At 43.5% G+C, this 20,329-nt stretch overlaps 1 protein-coding gene across 1 annotated transcript in view; it reads right to left on the bottom strand.

Moving 5' to 3' along the window:
• The window catches only part of NAPG (NSF attachment protein gamma), a 33,406-nt gene extending 13,788 nt beyond the window's left edge, over positions 1–19,618 (bottom strand). Inside the window, exons 1-9 of the mRNA XM_044293115.1 lie at positions 19,483–19,618; positions 17,816–17,883; positions 12,728–12,812; positions 11,669–11,686; positions 9,312–9,342; positions 8,896–9,005; positions 8,722–8,788; positions 5,435–5,505; positions 3,600–3,678 (exon numbers count right to left, since the gene is read on the bottom strand). Of these exons, the coding sequence (XP_044149050.1) occupies positions 3,600–3,678; positions 5,435–5,505; positions 8,722–8,788; positions 8,896–9,005; positions 9,312–9,342; positions 11,669–11,686; positions 12,728–12,812; positions 17,816–17,883; positions 19,483–19,538 (585 nt within the window). The 5' untranslated portion in view covers positions 19,539–19,618. The remainder of the gene's footprint in view (positions 1–3,599; positions 3,679–5,434; positions 5,506–8,721; positions 8,789–8,895; positions 9,006–9,311; positions 9,343–11,668; positions 11,687–12,727; positions 12,813–17,815; positions 17,884–19,482) is intronic.
• Between the last annotated feature and the right edge of the window lie 711 nt (positions 19,619–20,329).

Below are 20,329 nucleotides of genomic sequence, written 5' to 3'. Positions count from 1 at the left end.
TAGCGTGATTATCTCATCTAACAATTCCCTGTCCAGAGTGGATAACTGTGGATGCGACTCTTCCTGGAGTTATGCTTCCAGGGCGGACGTGGAATACTGAATTTCAGATCCATATAAGTCCTGATAGAACTCCCTGAATCTGCCCAGTACTCCATCTGGCTCTTCAATCAGGTCTCCCGTAGCACCTGCAATACGCAATACTGGAAGAGCCATGCTCTTTCTGCGTATCACCTGCGCCAGTACCTTACCCGTTTTATTACCTTGTTGTTTGAGGAATAGCAATTTACAATCACTTTTTTTTTTTCAAATGTGTCATATACAGTCTCCCCTTCATCATCCAATCTGTCCTATTTTCCTCTGTAGGATCAGAGGTATATTTACATTCAGCATTTCTACATTGAATGCCCAACTCCTTCTCTCTACGGTGGGAGAATTTCTTGATATACGAGATGGAGGATTTGAGACATCCACGGCCTTCAAGGTCTCCCACAGCAAGGGAGAGTCAACATCAACTATTTTAACTTTAAGAAAAGCATAAAGTTGATCTGGGATACGATCATTCACATTCATCAAGGATAGCCAGAATGGGTGAATGCGCAGCTTGGGACCACGACTGACCTCACCAGATACAACGGTCGTCGCTATAATAATAGGTACACGGTCAGATGGACAATGAGAACCATACTGCACTTCTTGTACCGCTAGAAAAGTATTAGCAGTGCCAAACAAATAATCTATCCTAGATAAAGCTCTCTCAGAAGGAGTAAAACAGGAATATTCTATACGACCTGGGAATTTTTCCCTCCACACATCCAGCCACCCCAAACCTGAGAGGAATCTAGCAAGGATGGTATTAGACGAACGGGGACCAATACTATGAGACGGATTGTGGAACTTATCCATAGATTCGTCCAATACCATATTAAGAACGCCCATACAGAGTAGTCTTGCAAAGGGAAATTGTGCTGCAAAACGCACCGCGCTTGTAGCAGAGAAAGATTAGCAGGAGGAGGGTTATACAGATTAAGTACAACATATGGAACACCATTGATATGAGCGTAAGAGAAAAAACGTATTTCCCCTCAGGATCAACAGTTGTCTGATGTGGTTCCCACCAACACACCTCTGGAATAGGAGTTCCCATATGCGCTTTCCAGCCCCTGTACTCGTTTTTTTTTAACTCTCCCTCCCGTGTCAGCTGTAAGATGGCTTTCCTGTAAACCTAGAATATGTGGGGCATAACTACGAATGTGTGTGAATACTGCCATGCGTTTTCTGGGACCTCCTAGACAAGTGATGGCTAACCTTGGCACTCCAGCTGTGGTGAAACTACGACTCCCAGCATGCTCCATTTATTTCTACAGAGTTCTGAGAGCAGCCAAGCAAGGGGGGCATCTTGGGAGTTGTAGTTTTACCACAGCTGGAGTGCCAAGGTTAGCCATCTCTGTACTAGACCTCTCACATTCCAAGACATCACCCTATATTTCTCAGTTTTAACTAGGCGATAAAACAGGAGCGAGGCAAATATGGAGGTGAAAGCAGGAAGGGCTGGGATATATAATTTTTTGTGCAACTTCTGTGTTTAGCGTTTCTTTAAAGTCAGGAATAGTTCTCCATCATTTCATTCAAGTATTTTGTTGGAGAAAGTGGTATAAAATTCTGCCAAAGAAGACACGTGTGATATTTTTATGTATAATAAGACGTAATTACCGTATTTTTCGCCCTAAAAGATGCACTTTTTCCACCCAAAGGGAGGGGGGAAATGTAGGTGGGTCTTATACGGCGAATACTAATGAGCGCTTCCATTATGGAAAGACTGATTAGTACAGAAGGATCGGGAAGCGGGGAATGCTGCACTCTACGGACTCTGGTCCTTGACAGCTCGCCGTGTTGTGACTGCGCACAGCACGAGGACGTCAGGCACTCTGTTACCTCATGCTGTGCGTGTCGGGTCACAGCACAGTGTGTGGCAGGCTGAACAAGAAGAGAGCTGGATCCTAGGAGCGGCAGCAGTGTCCAGAGCAGAGGCAAGTCGATTTTTCATTTATTTTTTTATTTGGTCTGAGCATGGTGTTCTTCTGATTTGAGGTCTGAATGGGGGTCATTCCCATTGGGGTCTGATTAGAGGTCTTATTAACACTGGGGCTCTCAACTGAAGTCTGATTAACATTGCTGGTTTGATTTGAGGCCTAAGGAATCTGGTGATCTTCATAATGGGGGCACCCCCTTTGCTTGGTTTTCCTTCCTTTGAGGGATATCTGGATGTGTTGAAGAACTATAACTCGGGCTCCATAATTATTTTGCATATTACTGTTTCCCAGGGAGCTTTGCACTTTGGATTGTGGAGTTGAGTCTCTTAAATGAGGCTCCACTGTGTTTGTTGTAGCCGGTCTCCCCAAGATCAGCCATTCTTTTGTTTGATGTACCATATTATGTCCGATTTTCATTTTTTACATTAAAGGTGTCCGGGCTGTCCCATAGACATACAGCAGCAAGCAGGAAGAGAGACGGCACGTGCACACTGCGCGCGCCGTCTCCTCATACAGCTGATCAACAGGGGTGTCGGACCCCTACAGCTCTGATATTGATGACCTATCCTGAGGATAGGTCATCAACAGAAAACGCCCGAACAACCCCTTTAATGTAAAAAATGAAAATCTGACATAATATGGTACATGACAATCTAACAAAGCTAGAACCTGCTCTGTACATCACATGGATCGATAAGCCCATTCATTGCACTGCTTGATTTTCTTCAGGCTAGCACCTTGCATTTCTCAGGGGATGGCAGGTGACAGTGGAAGGATGGAATGGAGCATGTGTGACCTGCTCATTCAGCTCAGTCACAGGACCAGGGGTGCCATCCAGAATTGGAGAATAGTTGTAACAGAAAGTAAATAAGGAGAGTAATTAGTGTTTCACGCTACTAACATTTAATGTTGGGACAACCCCTTTAAAAGGTGCCTTACTATCATAATATTTATTTCATAAGGTTTCATCAGTCTTTATCCACTACTTACATGTGCTCCTATGAACAGGGGATTTTTACGGATGCAGGTTTTCTGTCATTTAAGGCTAAAACCACGCTCCATCGCATGTCGAATGATGGACCCCATGGTCTTCTATATTATGATCCACCAGGCTCCACTGTGTTGTCTGTTGTTTTGACAGTAAGAACAGAACTACCTACTGCTCTACTCTTTATGTACGCACTTATATAGCTCCGGCATATTCTGCAGCGCTTTACAGACATTATCATTGCTTGTTCTCACCAATGAAGCTCAAAATCTAAGTATGTCTTTGGGGTGTGGGAGGAAACCATAGTACCCAGAGGAAACCCACGCAAACTCCATGTGGATGTGGTCTTCAGTTGGAGTTGAACCTAGAACCCTGCGCTACAAGGCACCGGCGCTAACCACTGAATCTGTGACAAAGACTGTCAACAGAGCCTAATTTCAATGCACAACCCCCAAAACACACATTATCATGTGAACCAACCAATGTAGAATAGATAAAAAATAGATTCAGAAAAAAAAAAAAAACTAAGACTCCAAAAGACTGGAATGGACACAAGCGGACTAGAGGGTCACGTATCATACCTTATAACATGTAGGATAGTTCTCTATTTCTTTGTACATATTCTTTTCTTTTAGAATGGATACTACAGCATCATCTAGCCTGAAAGAAAAAGTACCGTAATATACTGTAAATAAGTTAATATAAAACTGAACAAGAACCCAAATGAAGACAAGGTGATTGGATGCCATTACCAATCAATGGATTTGTATTGTACAGATGTCAAAGACAGTATAATAATTAACTGGATTATGTATGTTGTGAAGCAAATCGTTACATGACTGAGGCGATTTGAGAGAGTTTGTCTGGATTGGTGCTGACCGGAAACCACTTTAGCCTCTGTGTGATAGTTGTATCGGCAGTAACGAAAAATGTACCTGACATTTTGATGCAATAATAATAAAGGGTTGTCTCAGCATAGACGCTGGTGGCATGTGGCTTCATTCTAGTGACTGACGAAATCAAACCTTCTACCAATCGATAAAAACAAACTGGCAGCGATTCTAGGAGAGCTGTCTGCACCAGTGATGGCAAGTTTGCATTGTTCGCCTGTGAACACATGCGAGCTGCCATCTTTTTTCACAAGTCCGGTGAGGCACAGGTAAGCCCTCACCTGTGCCGCGAGCCGGTCTGAAAACAAATGTGGTCAGCGGGAGCAGGCAGTTCCGAGAACAGCCCGATGAAGGCCCCCGGTGGCTGACCGCACTTGTTTTCAGACCGGCTTGCGCACAGGCACAGGTAAGGGCCTACCTGTGCCTCGCCGGACTTGTGAAAAAAGATGGCAGCCCGCATATGTACGCGGGCAAAAAATGCGAACTGGCCATCACTGGTCTGCAGTACTTTCTTTGGAGACTGCATGGTCGGTCCATTATGCTGAATGATTGACCAAAAAATAAAAAAATAAAAACTAGCAATATGTATGTGCAGAGACAGCCCATTTAAAAGGCTAGGGGATAACTAACTGATTGGCGGGGCTGCGACTGCCGGGGCCAGCTTTGATCCCGAGAGCAGGGGGTCCAGGGGCATGCTCCCTGCCACTCCATTCATTCTTTATGGGAGTGTGGAAACAGCCATAGTCTGTACTGCCTCTGACAGTCCCACAGAGAATGAACAGAGGAGAAAAGCGCATGCGCAGCCTGCTGCTCCAAAACGGCAGTGGAATGAGACAGCCGTTCTCGGGATCGATGGGAGTCCTAGTGGTTAGACTCCCAGCAATCACTTTGTTATCTCCTGTGAACAAACTTGGCACAAGCCCTTTAAAAGGGAATCTGTCACCAGTTTTATGGTGTCCTAATTAAGGTCTCCTTAGCAAAATGCGGGGTCACTTTCTTTAACTGACAAAATCTTGTATTGAACAGCTCCAGTGCATGGTAAGTGAGTCCTGATATTCGTCAGCTCCTGGCTCGCCCCGCCCACCTGCTGCTGATTCATATAGATAAACCTGTCAATCAGAGGCAGGCGGGTGGGGAGAGCGGTGGGCTCATGAATATTAGGACTCATTGGCATGTGATGGAGCGGTTAGATCCTAGCAGCAGAAAACTGGTGACAGATTCCCTTTACGGACGCTGTTCCCAGGTACAGTCCAATCAGGGCTAGCGGTGTAAAGACACATCCTATTGTTAGGAGGAATGATCATGCCCAGCTTTCGGTTTATTCATGCATTTCTATCAAGAATGAGAGGAACAGCACAGGCTGTAGCTCTATGAACAGAAGATACAGGCATAGGGATGAGATGCTCTGAAGACAATCCCAGTGTATGCTAATAGAATTCAAGGCTAATTCATCACCTATCAAGGCTTACAGGGCTCAGCGATGACAAAAAATAAATAAAAATTCAATAAATAAGGGTTGCCAGTACCGGCGAGCTCTCACTAGAAGTCTTGAAGCCTTTCCTAGAAGTTCCACTGCTTGACGTAAACGTTCTTCATTCTGTGGAGGAAGATGAGATATTTAAACATTTACCTGCAAAGAATTTACAGTCATTTATGATCAAAATGTGTCACTTCACCTGCCATGAACAGTAAACAAAGAATAGTCGTCCCATGGCTAAATGTTACATTAGGCTACTTTCACACTAACGTTTTTAATTCTGCTATTGACATCAGTCATAGGAGCTCAATAGCGGGTGAAAACGCTTCAGTTTTGTCCCCATTCTTTGTCATTGGGGACAAAACTGAACAAAACGGAATGCAACAAAATGCATTCCATTCCCATCGCGGACAGAATAACGCTGCAAGCAGCAATTTTCTGTCCGCAATGTGGTGCGGAGCAAGACGGATCCGTAAGTCAATGGGGACGGATCCGTTTTTTCCTGACAATAGAAAATAGATCCGTCCCCCGTTGACTTTCAATGATGTTCATGACAGATCTGTCATGGCTATATAAGATATAATTCAACTGGATCTGTTCTTGACGGATGCATGCGGTTGTATTATTGTAACAGAAGCGTTTTTGCAGATCCATGACTGATCCGCAAAAAACGCTAGTGTGAAAGTAGCCTTACTCTGCTAGCTTTCACAAAAAGCTATTTTCCAATCTAAATACATGTAATGGTGCCCCTGGCGTGCTTTTGATTCCCTCTCTGAACATAACATTTCAGTTATGTAATCCAGCAGATCTCCGGTAAAAACTTGAAGTTTATTTATTTGCAGCCACACGCTGATATGTCCTGCTCGTCTCTGTATGCACCGCATGTGTTATAACAAAAAAACTTCAAGTTTTTACAGGACAGTGCCTCCTTCCAATTCCTCCTTTTCATTGACGATTTTCATCCGGTGTCTTTATTGCGGAGAAACTTCGGAGGTGGAAACCAGGATAACCGATGCCCGCAGTGCCGGGCTCTTAGCCACGAGTCTGAAATGTCACCAAATAAGTAGAAGACCTCAGCACACCTCCAGGGTATACAGAATTGGTGGTTCTTTATTGCAGCCTTACATAGGTTTTTGTGAGCAGTCTTCTCAGTGATTAAGGCTCCATGCACACATCCGTATTTTTTTGTCTGCATCGATTCACATTTATTGCGGACCCATTCATTTCTACAGGTCCACAAAAGATGCGGAGAGCGCACAGTGTGCTGTCTGCAACCACATGTCTGTTCTGTGTCTCCACAAAAAAGATTTTTTATCTTATTCTTGTCCATATTGCAAAGTATTGTAAATATTTCTACAATGGTATGGGCTGTGCGTGACAAGAAAGTGAGCGGCTCACATGGCCGATATCTGTGATTTGCGGACCGCAAAACCGATACGGTCATGTGCATGAAGCCTAACAGTCTTCCCTGTATGAATGTGTATACATAGCTGTCAGTCACTGACATGACTGTCCACTAGGCTACGGAGCAGAAATGAAACGATATATCCTTCTGCCTGCGGATTACACTGCATTCTCATTTTGACAACTAAAAGTCAAGCAGGATGTAAGTATAGCGAATAGTTAGTGAGACTCTTGGAAATGTCAAACTATGACAACTGTGTTACTTCTAACATCTCTGTATTTACAACCAAGAGTTAAAGTGGACCTCTACTTCCACTACATCATCCCTTAAGAGATAAAGGGGCCACCTTACATTAAGCACCAAGATCTCACTGACCCTTCTGAGGGCGATTATGACTCTATAATGTCTTGATAGGCAGTATTCATAAATCTATCCCCCTCTAAAACATGGAAATAAAAAGGATGAAAGAATGTGTACATTCCCTTCATGACAGCCCCAGGCTGCCGCACCCCTGAACACTGAACTATGGTTATCAGGTAGCACAAAGCAAGTTCCTGGACCATTAATAAACTTTTGCTTGGACTGGTACTATACGTATTACTGGCTAGATCATGCATCTCAGTTTACGTAACACCCAGGGTTCAGTCTGGTTCTGGTTTCAAATTATTAATACTTACATAGGCAAACCGAATAAGAATACATATAAGCAAGTATATAAATATTTTTCACTACAGACATTACGCCATGTGATTCAGATATACCATGAATGTCTGATAGTTGGGGGTCCGAAGTCTGATACAGAAACAGCCAAATGAGTTCACTCAGCTGTCATCAGATAAAGACCTACTGTTTAAATTACTTTTTTTATGTTTAACATATTTTTAAATCATTTTTGAGGATGTTAATTTTTAAAACTTCCATGTCACTTTTTAGATTTAAGCTAAAACCCAAAATCCTGCAGTTTTCGTACTGGCCACTAGGTCTAATAATTGGCGCCACTTCTTGGTTTGTACAGATCACTTTACTGCAGTTAACTCATTCTAATCCTGTCTGTAATGATATCACCTCTGTGTACAGATAAGAAAGGGTCCACCATTCACAATAGGCAATTGTCAAATCTTATCTATTCTTTCCTTGTACAATGACCTCTGCACAGGGCACAGAGGGTGCCTGGAAAACTCTCCCAAAGAAGTCAGTGAGGTCCCCTCCTGACCATTGTGTCTATGGCCCATGGGGCTGCCATAAAGCAGTTTTTTATGCTGTGTAAGGCTACTTTCACACTCGCGTTTTGTGCAGATCCGTCATGGACGGATCAGTTCAGATAATAAAGCCGTCTGCACCCGTTCAGAACGGATGCGTTTGTATTATATTTAACATAGCCATCCGTCTTGAACACCATTGAAAGTCAATGGAAAACGGATCCGTTTTCTATTGTTCCAGATTGTGTCAGTGAAAACAGATCCGTCCCCATTGACTTACATTGTGTGCCAGGATGGATCCGTTTGGCTCAGTTTCATCAGACGGAAATCAAAACGCTGCTAGCAGCGTTTTGTTGTCCGCCTCCAAAGCGGAATGGAGACTGAACTGATGCATTCTGAACGGATCATTATACATTCAGAATGTATTGGGGCGAAAACTGTTTTGGACTGCTTGTGAGAGCCCTGAACGGATCTCACAAACGGAAAGCCAAAACGCCAGTGTGAAAGTAGACTAAATGCTGTTAAGAACATCTCGGGCAAGATGGCCGCCCCCATAAACATGTTCAGTAAATAGAAGGAAAAAATAAAATAAAATCTACAATCAGAAAATAAAAACTGATTAGAAAAAGGAGATGCGTTACTATCTGGTTTTAACTGGCAGATAACATTTTTGGTGACACATTTCCTTTAAGGGCACTCTTACTTGACGGCACTGCAGAATCACAAGCATACCTCAAAGACGGACGCAGACTGCTGATATAAGTAGACAGCTTTTTCCAAATTGACATGTTCTATAAGCCTGGAATCAGAGAAGGTGCACAGTCAGTCATTCTGTTGTCGGAGAGTTACGCGCCATACTGCAGATTATGGTTGTGGAACAGACATGCTCATGTCCTACTGACTCACTTCCCGGCCCGCTCCAGGGCCATAGCAGCAGTGTCAGGCGTTCCATTCTCCAGATACATCATGCTGGCTTTCTCTATCAACTGGACGGCTTCAGGGAGCTTCTGCATCTCCTTAATTATGAAGGAAAATTTAAATTAAATGAACTTCTTTGTAGTGCTCTAGGCCAGGGATCAACCACCTCCGGCAGGCCATCGTGGTGAGATTGGGACTCTCAGCATGCACATTTGCTTGACTTTTCTTGTAACACAGCATAAGTGAATAGAGCATGCTGGAAGTTGTAGTTTCACAAGGGGTAGAGCGCCAGAGGTTGCTGACCCCTGCTCTAGGCAGTAAAACACCACAGGATAAAAGGACAAAAAAAAACAAACAAAAAAAGAAAAAAACACAACAACGCCATCTGGTTGATCAGCTCTCACCTTCAGCATCATTCCTGCTTGTTCATAGGCTCTGATAAAATAAAAGAAATAATGATTACAGTAGCATATTTATTCAATGCGCAAGCTCTGAAGAGTGGGGGGCATGCACTAGAAGAATCGATAAGTTCTACCACCGCCCTCTAAACGTAGAGTCCTCTGTAACTACCTATATAAGGAGTAACAAAACCGCTGCCTGTTCAGGTAGAACTACAGAGCTGGAAACATTACTGATCTCTCAGACTCTCTTCTAGACTTTCTCATCTACAGAGCTGGAAACATTACTGATCTCTCAGACTCTCTTCTAGACTTTCTCATCTATGGAGCTGGAAACATTACTGATCTCTCAGACTCTCTTCTAGACTTTCTCATCTATGGAGCTGGAAACATTACTGATCTCTCAGACTCTCTTCTAGAGTTTCTCATCTATGGAGCTGGAAACATTACTGATCTCTCAGACTCTCTTCTAGACTTTCTCATCTATGGAGCTGGAAACATTACTGATCTCTCAGACTCTCTTCTAGACTTTCTCATCTATGGAGCTGGAAACATTACTGATCTCTCAGACTCTCTTCTAGACTTTCTCATCTACATAGCTGGAAACATTACTGATCTCTCAGACTCTCTTCTAGACTTTCTCATCTATGGAGCTGGAAACATTACTGATCTCTCAGACTCTCTTCTAGACTTTCTCATCTACATAGCTGGAAACATTACTGATCTCTCAGACTCTCTTCTAGACTTTCTCATCTACATAGCTGGAAACATTACTGATCTCTCAGACTCTCTTCTAGACTTTCTCATCTATGGAGCTGGAAACATTACTGATCTCTCAGACTCTCTTCTAGACTTTCTCATCTATGGAGCTGGAAACATTACTGATCTCTCAGACTCTCTTCTAGACTTTCTCATCTACATAGCTGGAAACATTACTGATCTCTCAGACCCTCTTCTAGACTTTCTCATCTATGGAGCTGGAAACATCACTGATCTCTCAGACTCTCTCCCCGGCTTTCTCACTCCTGCACAGTCCATACTACACACAACTAAGCCGGAGCAATGAGCTCGTAAACAAGGGACAAGAATAGCTATTGCCTACTGACAACTTTATACTCTAATTATGTTTTACAAGGCAGGGATGATAAGTAATCCCCCTGAGGAACCTGCTTACATGGCAGGGCTTTTATCCTTAGGTTGTATTCACACAGGCATTTTGTGTTGTGTTTTTTGTAAAGTATGTGATGATTGCAAAAATCCTGTGCAAAAACTGACAATAAAAAACTTGTCTAAGTACTACCTTAAAGGGACCCTATCACGTTGACCATTTTGTCCTATCTGCAGGCAGCAAGCTAGAACGCAGACTGATATAGTTCTGAGGGAAAGGATTCGGTATAACTTGTATTTTATTCTTTTAAATCTCTGCTCTTTCCATACTTCGAGGTCCAGTAGGTGGTGCTACTCAGTGACTGACAGCTAATCCTTTATGCACAATACCTCCTCAAACAGCTGATCGGCAGGGTCCTAGGTGTCGGACCCCCGCCCATATGATATTTGTGATCTATCCTGAGAATAGGTTATGAATATCAGAATCTTGGAAAACCCCTTTAAATCCACCCTGCCATGAATGACATCCTAATGTAGTTCCCAGTAAAACGCCTTCATATCATGCAATGGAAAGGATGGTTTATTGAACGGTGCATTACATATAAGATTGTAAAAGACCCAGCAGAAGAATGTACAACATAGAACTTTGTGCCAAAATCCACGCGAAATCCCCCCCACAAACTGCACTCCATAGATTTCAGTGGGAAATCCTTGTGGATTTTTTCTGCCACAGATTGGAAGTCTACATCATAGAAGAAAAAAGATCTGAAGAACTTTCTTGTTGTGGTCTTACAAAATTCAGCCATCTAATATTTAATGGATTAAATGTTTTTTTTGGGAGTGAAATATTGATGACCTATCCTCAGAAAAGGTCATCAATATCAGATTGGTAGGGGTCCAACCCACAGCATTCCTGCTCATCAGCTGTTCAAAGGGGCTGCGGTGCCCAGACAAACAAGAAGGTTCCTTCATAGCAAACCAAGCACAGGGTTGCACATTATACAGCGGCTGTGCTTGGTATTGGAGATCAACCCAATCACATCGCTGACCTCTTCCAACAGCTGACTGTGAGGGTACCAGGAGTCAGACCTCACCGATCAGATATTGATGATTTATGGAAAGGTCACTAGTATTTAACTCCCGAAAAACCCTTTAACGCCCTGAAAGGAATGAAAACAGTTTTTGCATTGTGATGTACATTAAACTCTCTTCTGCTAGGTCATTAATGCACAGCCAGCTGTATAGATAATACTTACTTAGCTGCATGGAAAAGACTAGGAGAAGGATTTGGCTAAGGCTTCAAAACATGAAATCAATTAAGTTGTAAAAACACTTAATACTTGAGAAGAACTAAAGCGCCACATAGTAAACATACATCGCTCTCTATATAGTCACTATATGGGACACCAACCATTCCTATTCTAATCGTTCCCCTCTACTCACCGGTAATCCCCTTACACATCACCCATGTTACTAGTTTTTCACTATTGTTTCAATATTAAATTTATACAGTCCCTAAAGTAGGATTAGGAGGAACACTGGTATGTTAATAATGAGACCTGTACGGCAGATCAGGAGAAAAAGCATCTGCAAAGAGGGATCAGTGCAGTAGCTGCATCACGTGTCACTGTCGTATTAAAGAGGTTCTCAGAGTTTAAAAAAAAAAATATAATAATCTACTAGGACGGTCTTAAACAAAATACTAAAAATACCTTGCTCCATACATTTCTGATACGGATCAATCTTACTGTCAAGTAGAACCTGTTATTTCTATGTTTGTTTGTTTTTTATGGAATTCTGGATTTGGGCTAAAAAAATTAATGAATAAATAAATAAATGGCTGTCATTACTGATCTCTCAGACTCTTTTCCCGGATTTCTCATCTACAGAGCTGGAAACATTACTAATGGCTATCACGTCCATTCAACTTTTTGGGACTGCCAGAGATAGCTGAGAAGAAGCGCTTGACTATCTTCAGCAATCCCAAAGAGTTGAAAGGAGCGGCAGAGAGAATGCATGACCACTGCTCCATTTGAACTCGTTTTTATGATCGACAGGGGCCCTAGCGGTCGGCCCTCTGTTGATCAGACACTTATCTACTATCCACAGAAAAGGGGATAAGTATTTTTAATGGGACAAACCCATTTAAGGAGGGTTTGCCTCTAGAAAAAGCACCACTCTTGTCCATTGGCTGCGTCTGGTATTGCAGCTTAGATACATTTAAGTGAATGCTTTTGCTAAATTTAACTTGCATGTGCATGATATGTAAAAAGGATTAAAGCACAATACCAAGCTAATATTTTAACAAAGGATACGCTTTGTTGTTCTCAAAAGATTCAGCCTCCTTTAAAAAGGCATCTTTAGCCTGGTCATACTGCTTCGCATTCTTAAAGGCAACAGCTGGAAAAAAAACATAAAAAAGGAAACATATGATTACTTGTATATACGACAACACAAACCATAACAGGCACGTTTACACTGTAGGATTATTGGGAATGAACATTCATACGAATACTCGTTCCCAATAATCGGCCAGTGTGAAGATGCTACCGATCCCCCGATGAATGAGCCAACAGCCTGATGTAGGACTCTGCAACTGTCTGTTATACTTTGCATTTATTTCTCATCTCTGCTTGCAGTCAGTGAGCAGAAGCATCACTTTTTATAACTTCAAGAGGCTTAAAACCTGTGTAGACTACAAGACAAAAAAAAAAAAAATCATGTCATCGCGCAGACAGAAGACATACAAAGTTATGGTTTTGCTGTTTTATTAGTGGAAAACCCCTTTAAAGGGAACCTGTCATCAGCTTTATGCTGACCCCACTGAGGGCAGTATAAAGTAGTGACAGAAATGCTGATGTCAGCGGTGTGTCACCATGAGCTAAAAGTGGTTGCTGAGAACCAGCATCATAATCATTGCAGCCCAGGCCTTGAAGAGTAAAATCTCCCTGAGAAGAGTCATGGTTATCCATAATCTCCTTCTCTCTCACCCATCTGCTGATGACTGGCAGTTCTCTCCTAGAGAGAAGGGAGAAAACTACGCAGAAGACTGTGAGTCATCAGCAGGTGGGCGGGAGAGCAGGAATTCATGAATAACCAGGACTCTTCTCAGTTGGCCAGGACTCTTTTCCAGGCCCAGTCTGCAATGATTGTCATGTTGGTTCTCGGCAACCTCTTACTGTTAACTTATAAATGACAGACCGCTGAAATCAACTCACCCGTCTCTACTTTATTCTGCTGTTAGTACGGGCAGCATAAAGTTGAGGACAGGTTCCCTTTAAGGGGTTGATACTTTGCAGATTTTTTTTTCAGATTTGCAAGTGGAAAATCAAGAGCGGAATACAGTAACAGCAAAGAGGATGAGATTTTACCTGGTGCAGGTCTAGACAGCCTGCCTAAGTTTACACCGTCTACATCAGGGATCAGCAAGCTCCGGTACTCAGCTGTGGTGAAACTACGACTCCCAGCATACACACTTGCTTGGCTGTTCTTGGAACTCCCAAAGAAGTGAATGGAGCATGTTGGGAGTCGTAATTTCACAAGGCAGAAGTGCAGGAAGGTGCTAACTCCGGTTTACATTTTACACAGGATTAGGACTCATGCACACGATCGTTGCCTGTTTTGTGGTCCGCAAAACACGGATACCGGCCGTTTGCATTCTGCATTTTGTGGAACAGATTGTCTGGGCCATAACAAAGCAGCCCTATCCGTGTCCGTAATGCGGACAAAAATAGGACATGTTCTAAATGTTTGCGGATGCCACAGAACGGACATACGGATGCGCACAGCACACATCCGCATGCTGTGAGGCCCTGCTGAAGTGAATGGGTCCGCATCCGATCCTCAAAACTGCAGATCGGGTGTGGACAAAAAATGTTTGTGTGCATGAGCCCTTAGTATAATTTCCCAGCTGTTTTGTGGCTTTTTTCACTTGTAAAAAAACACCATGAATTTCATGCATTTTTTTGGGATGACATTTTTTAAGTAGATGACTTTTAACATGCATTTTTTCAGGCATTTTTCCAGTGCTACAAAGAGGCCTAAGGTAGATCTGCCACTGACCTAAAAACACACAGAAAGTGAAGAAAAATACCAGAAAAAAGCCCCCCACTTTATAGGTCGTCTCATATTAAAAACAGCGATTTATGCAGAATCACATAAAAAAAAGCCACAAGTGCCATATATGTCTGATAGGCGTGGGTCCCAGAGTTGGGACCTGCTCCTGTCTCCCTCCACTGGGAATGGAAAGTAGGCCGTGACGTTCACTTCTCTGGGACTTCTGGTAATAGCCCAGTGAGAGCACTCGTCTATGTCTGCAAGTCCCTCAGAAGCAAATGACAAGAGACACACAACGCTCCATTACCAGTGCGTGAGATGGGGACCCATTCTCAAGAGAAGAGCAGTTCACAAAGGTCGGACCTGCGCCTTTTAGACATTTATGAAATATATTGTGGATCTGCCATAAATGTCCTGATGGGACGACCCCTTTACTAGGCCTAACGCGCGGGTAGGTACGCAATTGCAGTCAGTTTTGACTGCAATTGAGTTCCGTTGTTCAGTTTTTATCGAGCGGGTGCAATGCGTTTTGCACGTGTGTGATAAAAAACTGACTGTGGTACCCAGACCCGAACTTCAGATTTGGGTTTAAGGTTGTGTAGATTGTATTATTTTCCCTTATAACATGGTTATAATGAAAAATAATAGCATTCTGAATACAGAATGCATAGTACAATAGGGCTGGAGGGGTTAAAAAAAAAAATATAATAATAATTTAACTCACCTTAATCCACTTGTTTGCGCAGCCGGCATCTGTGAGGAATAGGACCTTTGATGACATCACTGCGCTCATCACATGATCTTTTACCATGGTGATGGATCATGTGACGGACCATGTGATAAACGTAGTGACATCAAAGGTCCTATTCCTCACAAAAGAAGACAGAAGAGATGCCGGCTGCGCGAACAATTGGATTAAGGTGAGTTAAATTATTTTTTATTATTTTTTTTAACCCCTCCAGCGCTATTTTACTATGCATTCTGTATTCAGAATGCTCTTATTTTCCCTTATAACCATGTTATAAGGGAAAATAATAATGATCGGGTCCCCATCCTGATCGTCACCTAGCAACCGTGGGTGAAAAATCGCACCACATCTGCACTTGCTTGCGATTTTCACGCAACCCCATTCATTTTCTATGGGGCCTGCATTCCGTGAAAAACACACAAAGAGGAGCATGCTGCGATTTTCACGCAACGCACAAGTGATGCGTGAAAATCACTGCTCATGTGCACAGCCCCATAGAAATTAATGGGTCCGGATTCAGTGCTGGTGCAATGCGTTCAACTCACGCATCGCATACGCGCGGAATACTCGCCCGTGTGAAAGGGGCCTAAGAAGTTCTCAGCAGGCCTATGTCAGGATGGGATTTCAGTCTCTGAATGTAAGCAAAGTTCCCATTCACTAACAGCAATAATAGATGGGGAGGAATGGAAACATTATACAACTTTCCAATATACTATGACTGAGGATATTTAGATGCAACTGGAAACCCTCTGAGAAGGCCGAGTAGGACACGTGCTCCCTCTTTATCATGGGACAGCGACTCTCTGAGAAATAGCCGTAACTGGAATCAAACCAAGAGCGGAATATAATCCAGACAGGTCACAAAATATGACGGCAAAGAAGAACACATACAACAGCCGTGTGAACATGCACCTTAACCCTTTCACTGTCCTGGCAGGAGGGAAATTCTATCTCCCCACCTCCTTCACCAATAACGGCATTTTTTCTTAAAATGTAATCTGTGGATCGGAGCAATAAAAAATGTGAATAGAAAATAACTACATGTTTAAAACCCAGATTTCACCCTCCCAACGTTGGCTAATCCTCTAAAGCCCACATATAATCTGACAGCTGTCAGCGTGCAGACCGAATAGAGAGGAGATTGGGTTTTTTGCCTATTAAAGTCAATGTAAAAAAAAAATAAAAAAATTATATATTATATAAAAATAAATGTGACATAAGTGCATGCTGCTGTCTAAAACAGTAGTGTTCCCCAAACCCTGCCATTTGTGACAATAAAACATCTGGAAAGATTTTGCAGTGACCAAAAATATATACTGTAAAGTACTGTATATCCCATCTCTGCTGCCCCCTACAAAACAAGCGTAAAGCTGAGGTGCTGGTCCCAGTTTGGGCTTCATAAAAAATAACTTGAAGACATAATGTACATCGTGCATGAAACCATTACAAGTATGACTGGTAGTCAAAAAGGAAGCCTGAAAGCTTGGCCCAGGATTAGGATCCATGACAGTCGCTGCAGTAGGTCACCCACAGTCGTTAAAGGGGTTGCGACACTAAACATAGTCTACAGTTTTCAACCCAGCACCTGGATCTCAATACTTTTGTAATTTCATGTAATTTAATATTTAGTATAGCCACTGAGTTATTTAATAAACTGTATCTGTACAGCGCCACCTGCTGTTTGGCCTTTTCCTTATTTTTTGTCCCCCTCACTGAAATGCTTGAACGTGCTCAGTTTAAATCTTCCACTCTCACCAGCCATATGTTCTGTTAGAACAGGCATGCTCAACCTGCGGCCCTCCAGCTGTTGTAAAACTACAACTCCCACAATGCCCTGCTGTAGGCTGATAGCTGTAGGCTGTTCGGGCATGCTGGGAGTTGTAGTTTTGCAAGAGCTGGAGGGCCGCAGGTTGAGCGTGCCTGCGTTAGAAGATGTGGCTGTTATAGGTAGAGAGCTGCAGCAGAAAGGACACGCCCCCTGAGCTGTCAGCTTGATATAAATCTAGCAGAGCAATGAAGGGGAGATCTCGGGATCCAAGTGAGGTGCAGGGCTGGTTCTAGCTTTGTTAGGGCTTGTTCACACGACCGTGGTTTTGTTCCGCATCCGAGCCGCATCTGTTGCTCCATTCTGTGGCCCCGCAAAAATTATTTTGCGGACAAGAATAGGCATTTCTATAAAGGGCCGTCCATTACGATCCGCAAATTGCGGAAGGCACACGGGTGGCATCCATGTTTTGCGGATCCGCAATTTGGTCGTGTGAACAAGCCCTTAGAAAGAGGATGGCATGTACTATATGAGGTCTTATTTAGATTTTTTACATCAGTCATGGCATAACCTCTTTAAAGGCGTTTTCCCCGTTAACATTTATCATAATCATAAAAGTATGATCGCTGGGGCTGTGATGGCCAGGACCATTATTCTTTGGGTGCCCTGTGTGAATAGAAGGCTAGTGCGCTTTGCTCCAGTCACTTCTATGGGTGACTCGAGCATTGATCACACCTGTACTCATCAGTCTTGACATTTGGAGGGGGTGTTCCCCCAGAAATGTCATCCATTTCTACAAGTTTCCACAGGAGCTGCGATCATCTCTGTACATACCTGCCTTGGCATATTCTGAAGCTGCGCTGTCGTAGTCCGGTTTCCACTTTAAAAACCCAGTTTTCAAACTATAAAACAATGCAAAATACATTAACAAAATAAACCCTCAAACATAATCTGACAGTTCATAGTAAATAGATAGAAGGTCGTTTAAAGGGGTTCTGTCATCATGATTCTGGGCTATTATCGGAGGTAACACACGCGTAGTACTGCAGATAAGTAGTCCAGATCTCCATTTTTTATTTTCCTACCGCCCCCTGTTCCCCCGCTGTCAGAGCTGCACTGAAATACACAGTCCGGACTGCTGTGCTAACATAATGGAGAGGACTCCTGTGCGCATGCACAGCAGTCCTGACAATGTATTTCAGTGCAGCTTTAAATGCTGACAGCGGGGATGTCGAAAGCTGGACCCCCCCTGATAGGATATTCATGACCTATCCTGATAATAGGTTGTCAATATCAAAATCTCGAAAAACCCTTAAAAAGGACTTTTCCGGGTGTTTAAAGGAGGACCTTTCACCAGCTTGTACTTTAGAAAAGCGATACCTCACACTGTAGCCCATGTATTTTCTCCGCGCTCCACTGTGATTGGAAAGCGCCACAGCCAGATAGAAGAAACGCCCACGGAGAAAAGCTGATGTCTGCTCTCCGGTTTTCCGATGCTAGTAATTAGCATACAGCGCGCCTAAACAGAACAAGGGGCACATGGCGCAACGGAGGAGCCGATCAAGAAGAAAAATGCGATATGACATCTACTGAACATGGGCTACAGTGTGAGGTATCGCTTTTCTTAAGTACAAACTGGTGAAAGGTCTTCTTTAATACTGATGACGTATTCTCAGGATAGGTCATCAATCAATATCACCCCCATGATCAGCTGTTTGAGCACGGCGGCCTCCTTACAGCTCACACAGCACAGCGCCTGTGCTTGGTACCGCAGCTCAGCCCCATTCACTTGGTCGCAGCTCTCACCGGAGCACCGCAGTCTCTTCATACAGCTGATCGGCGGGGGTCCCAGGTATCAGACCCCCACTGATCAGATGAATGAGCTAACCTGACGATAGGTCATCAATACCAAAATCTCAGAAAATCTCTACAAAATCATCCCCAAAGGTTGTGTATGGGCGGCACAAAGTGTAAATGGATTTCAGTTTCATTCTTTGTAAACCAGATTTTTTTTAAAAAAGACTATTTTATAAAAAAGATATAGTATAGAATAACAAAAAAATTACGCAAACTTTATATAACTGAGTGGAAAAAGAATGTTGGGGCTTAGCAAAAACTGAGTATGTACCTAGTCAAGACGGGGTAAATGGGCGCTCCTATGCCCATGGCATCTGTTCCCAGGAGAGCTGGTAGACTACGCTCACGGAGGTGGTCACCCAGCTTTCCCAGGCCCCTGAATGGCACTTCTACAGGAGTAATGGGTGGATGACTGCACCACCAGATTCACTGTGCAGGACCCTAGGAAAGCTGGGTGACAAGACAAACAGGAGCTAAGAGGAAATACATTCGCTCTGCCAGCCCTACAGTGGGTATGATGGCAGCAGTGTGCCACCATGGGACAGATGATGCAGCACTGAGTGAACCCCCCCCCCCCCGAGCAGGGCATCACCCGACAGCTGGCAGTCTGTGCTCACACAAACCCGCCACCGGCCTCCTCTTACCATTTCTCTGCTTTAGCCAGATGCTCTAAAGCTTCATTGATCTTCTGAGCCGCCATGACAGCAACTGCAATAATATCATACGTCACCAGGGGGCGGGTCCGCTGGAGCCGGAAGGTAGACGTAATATCGATGGGCTCTAAAGGACCTTTGATGATGTCTGGTCACGTGATCAGTCACACGTGTAGGAGGAGTCAGGCTGAGCTATTGGAGGAGTGACTGCGTGATCACGTGAGGATGTTCTGTGAGTTGTGAGCAAGGTGAACTGGAAAAACACCAGTGTTGCCAGTCTGCTGTGTGTGGTGTACTGTACACTGTGCAGAGCTGTGTGTGGTATATTGTACAATGTGCAGAGCTGTCTGTGGTATACTGTACACTGTGCAGAGCTGTGTGTGGTATACTGTACACTGTGTAGAGCTGTGTGTGGTATACTGTACACTGTGCAGAGCTGTGGTATACTGTACACTGTACAGAGCTGTGTGTGGTATACTGTACACTGTGTAGAGCTGTGTGTGGTATACTGTACACTGTGTAGAGCTGTGTGTGGTGTACTGTACACTGTGCAGCACTGTGTGTGATATACTGTACACTGTAGAGCTGTGTGTGGTATACTGTACACTGTTCCTAGCTGTATGTGGTATACTGTACAGAGCTGTGTGTGATGTATTGTACACTGTGCAGAGCTGTGTGTGGTATACTGTACACTGTGCAGAGCTGTGTGTGGTATACTGTAAACTGTGCAGAGCTGTGTGTGATATACTGTACACTGTGCATAGCTATGTGTGGTATACTAGACACTGTGCAGAGCTGTGTGTGTGGTATACTGTACACTGTGCAGAGCTGTGTGTGT

This window comes from Bufo gargarizans, chromosome 5 (genome assembly GCF_014858855.1).
Source record: "Bufo gargarizans isolate SCDJY-AF-19 chromosome 5, ASM1485885v1, whole genome shotgun sequence".
NCBI classification, from domain to species: Eukaryota; Metazoa; Chordata; class Amphibia; order Anura; family Bufonidae; genus Bufo; species Bufo gargarizans.
The sequence above is the reverse complement of the archived record's forward strand: the minus strand, read 5'-3'. Positions and strand labels throughout refer to the sequence as shown.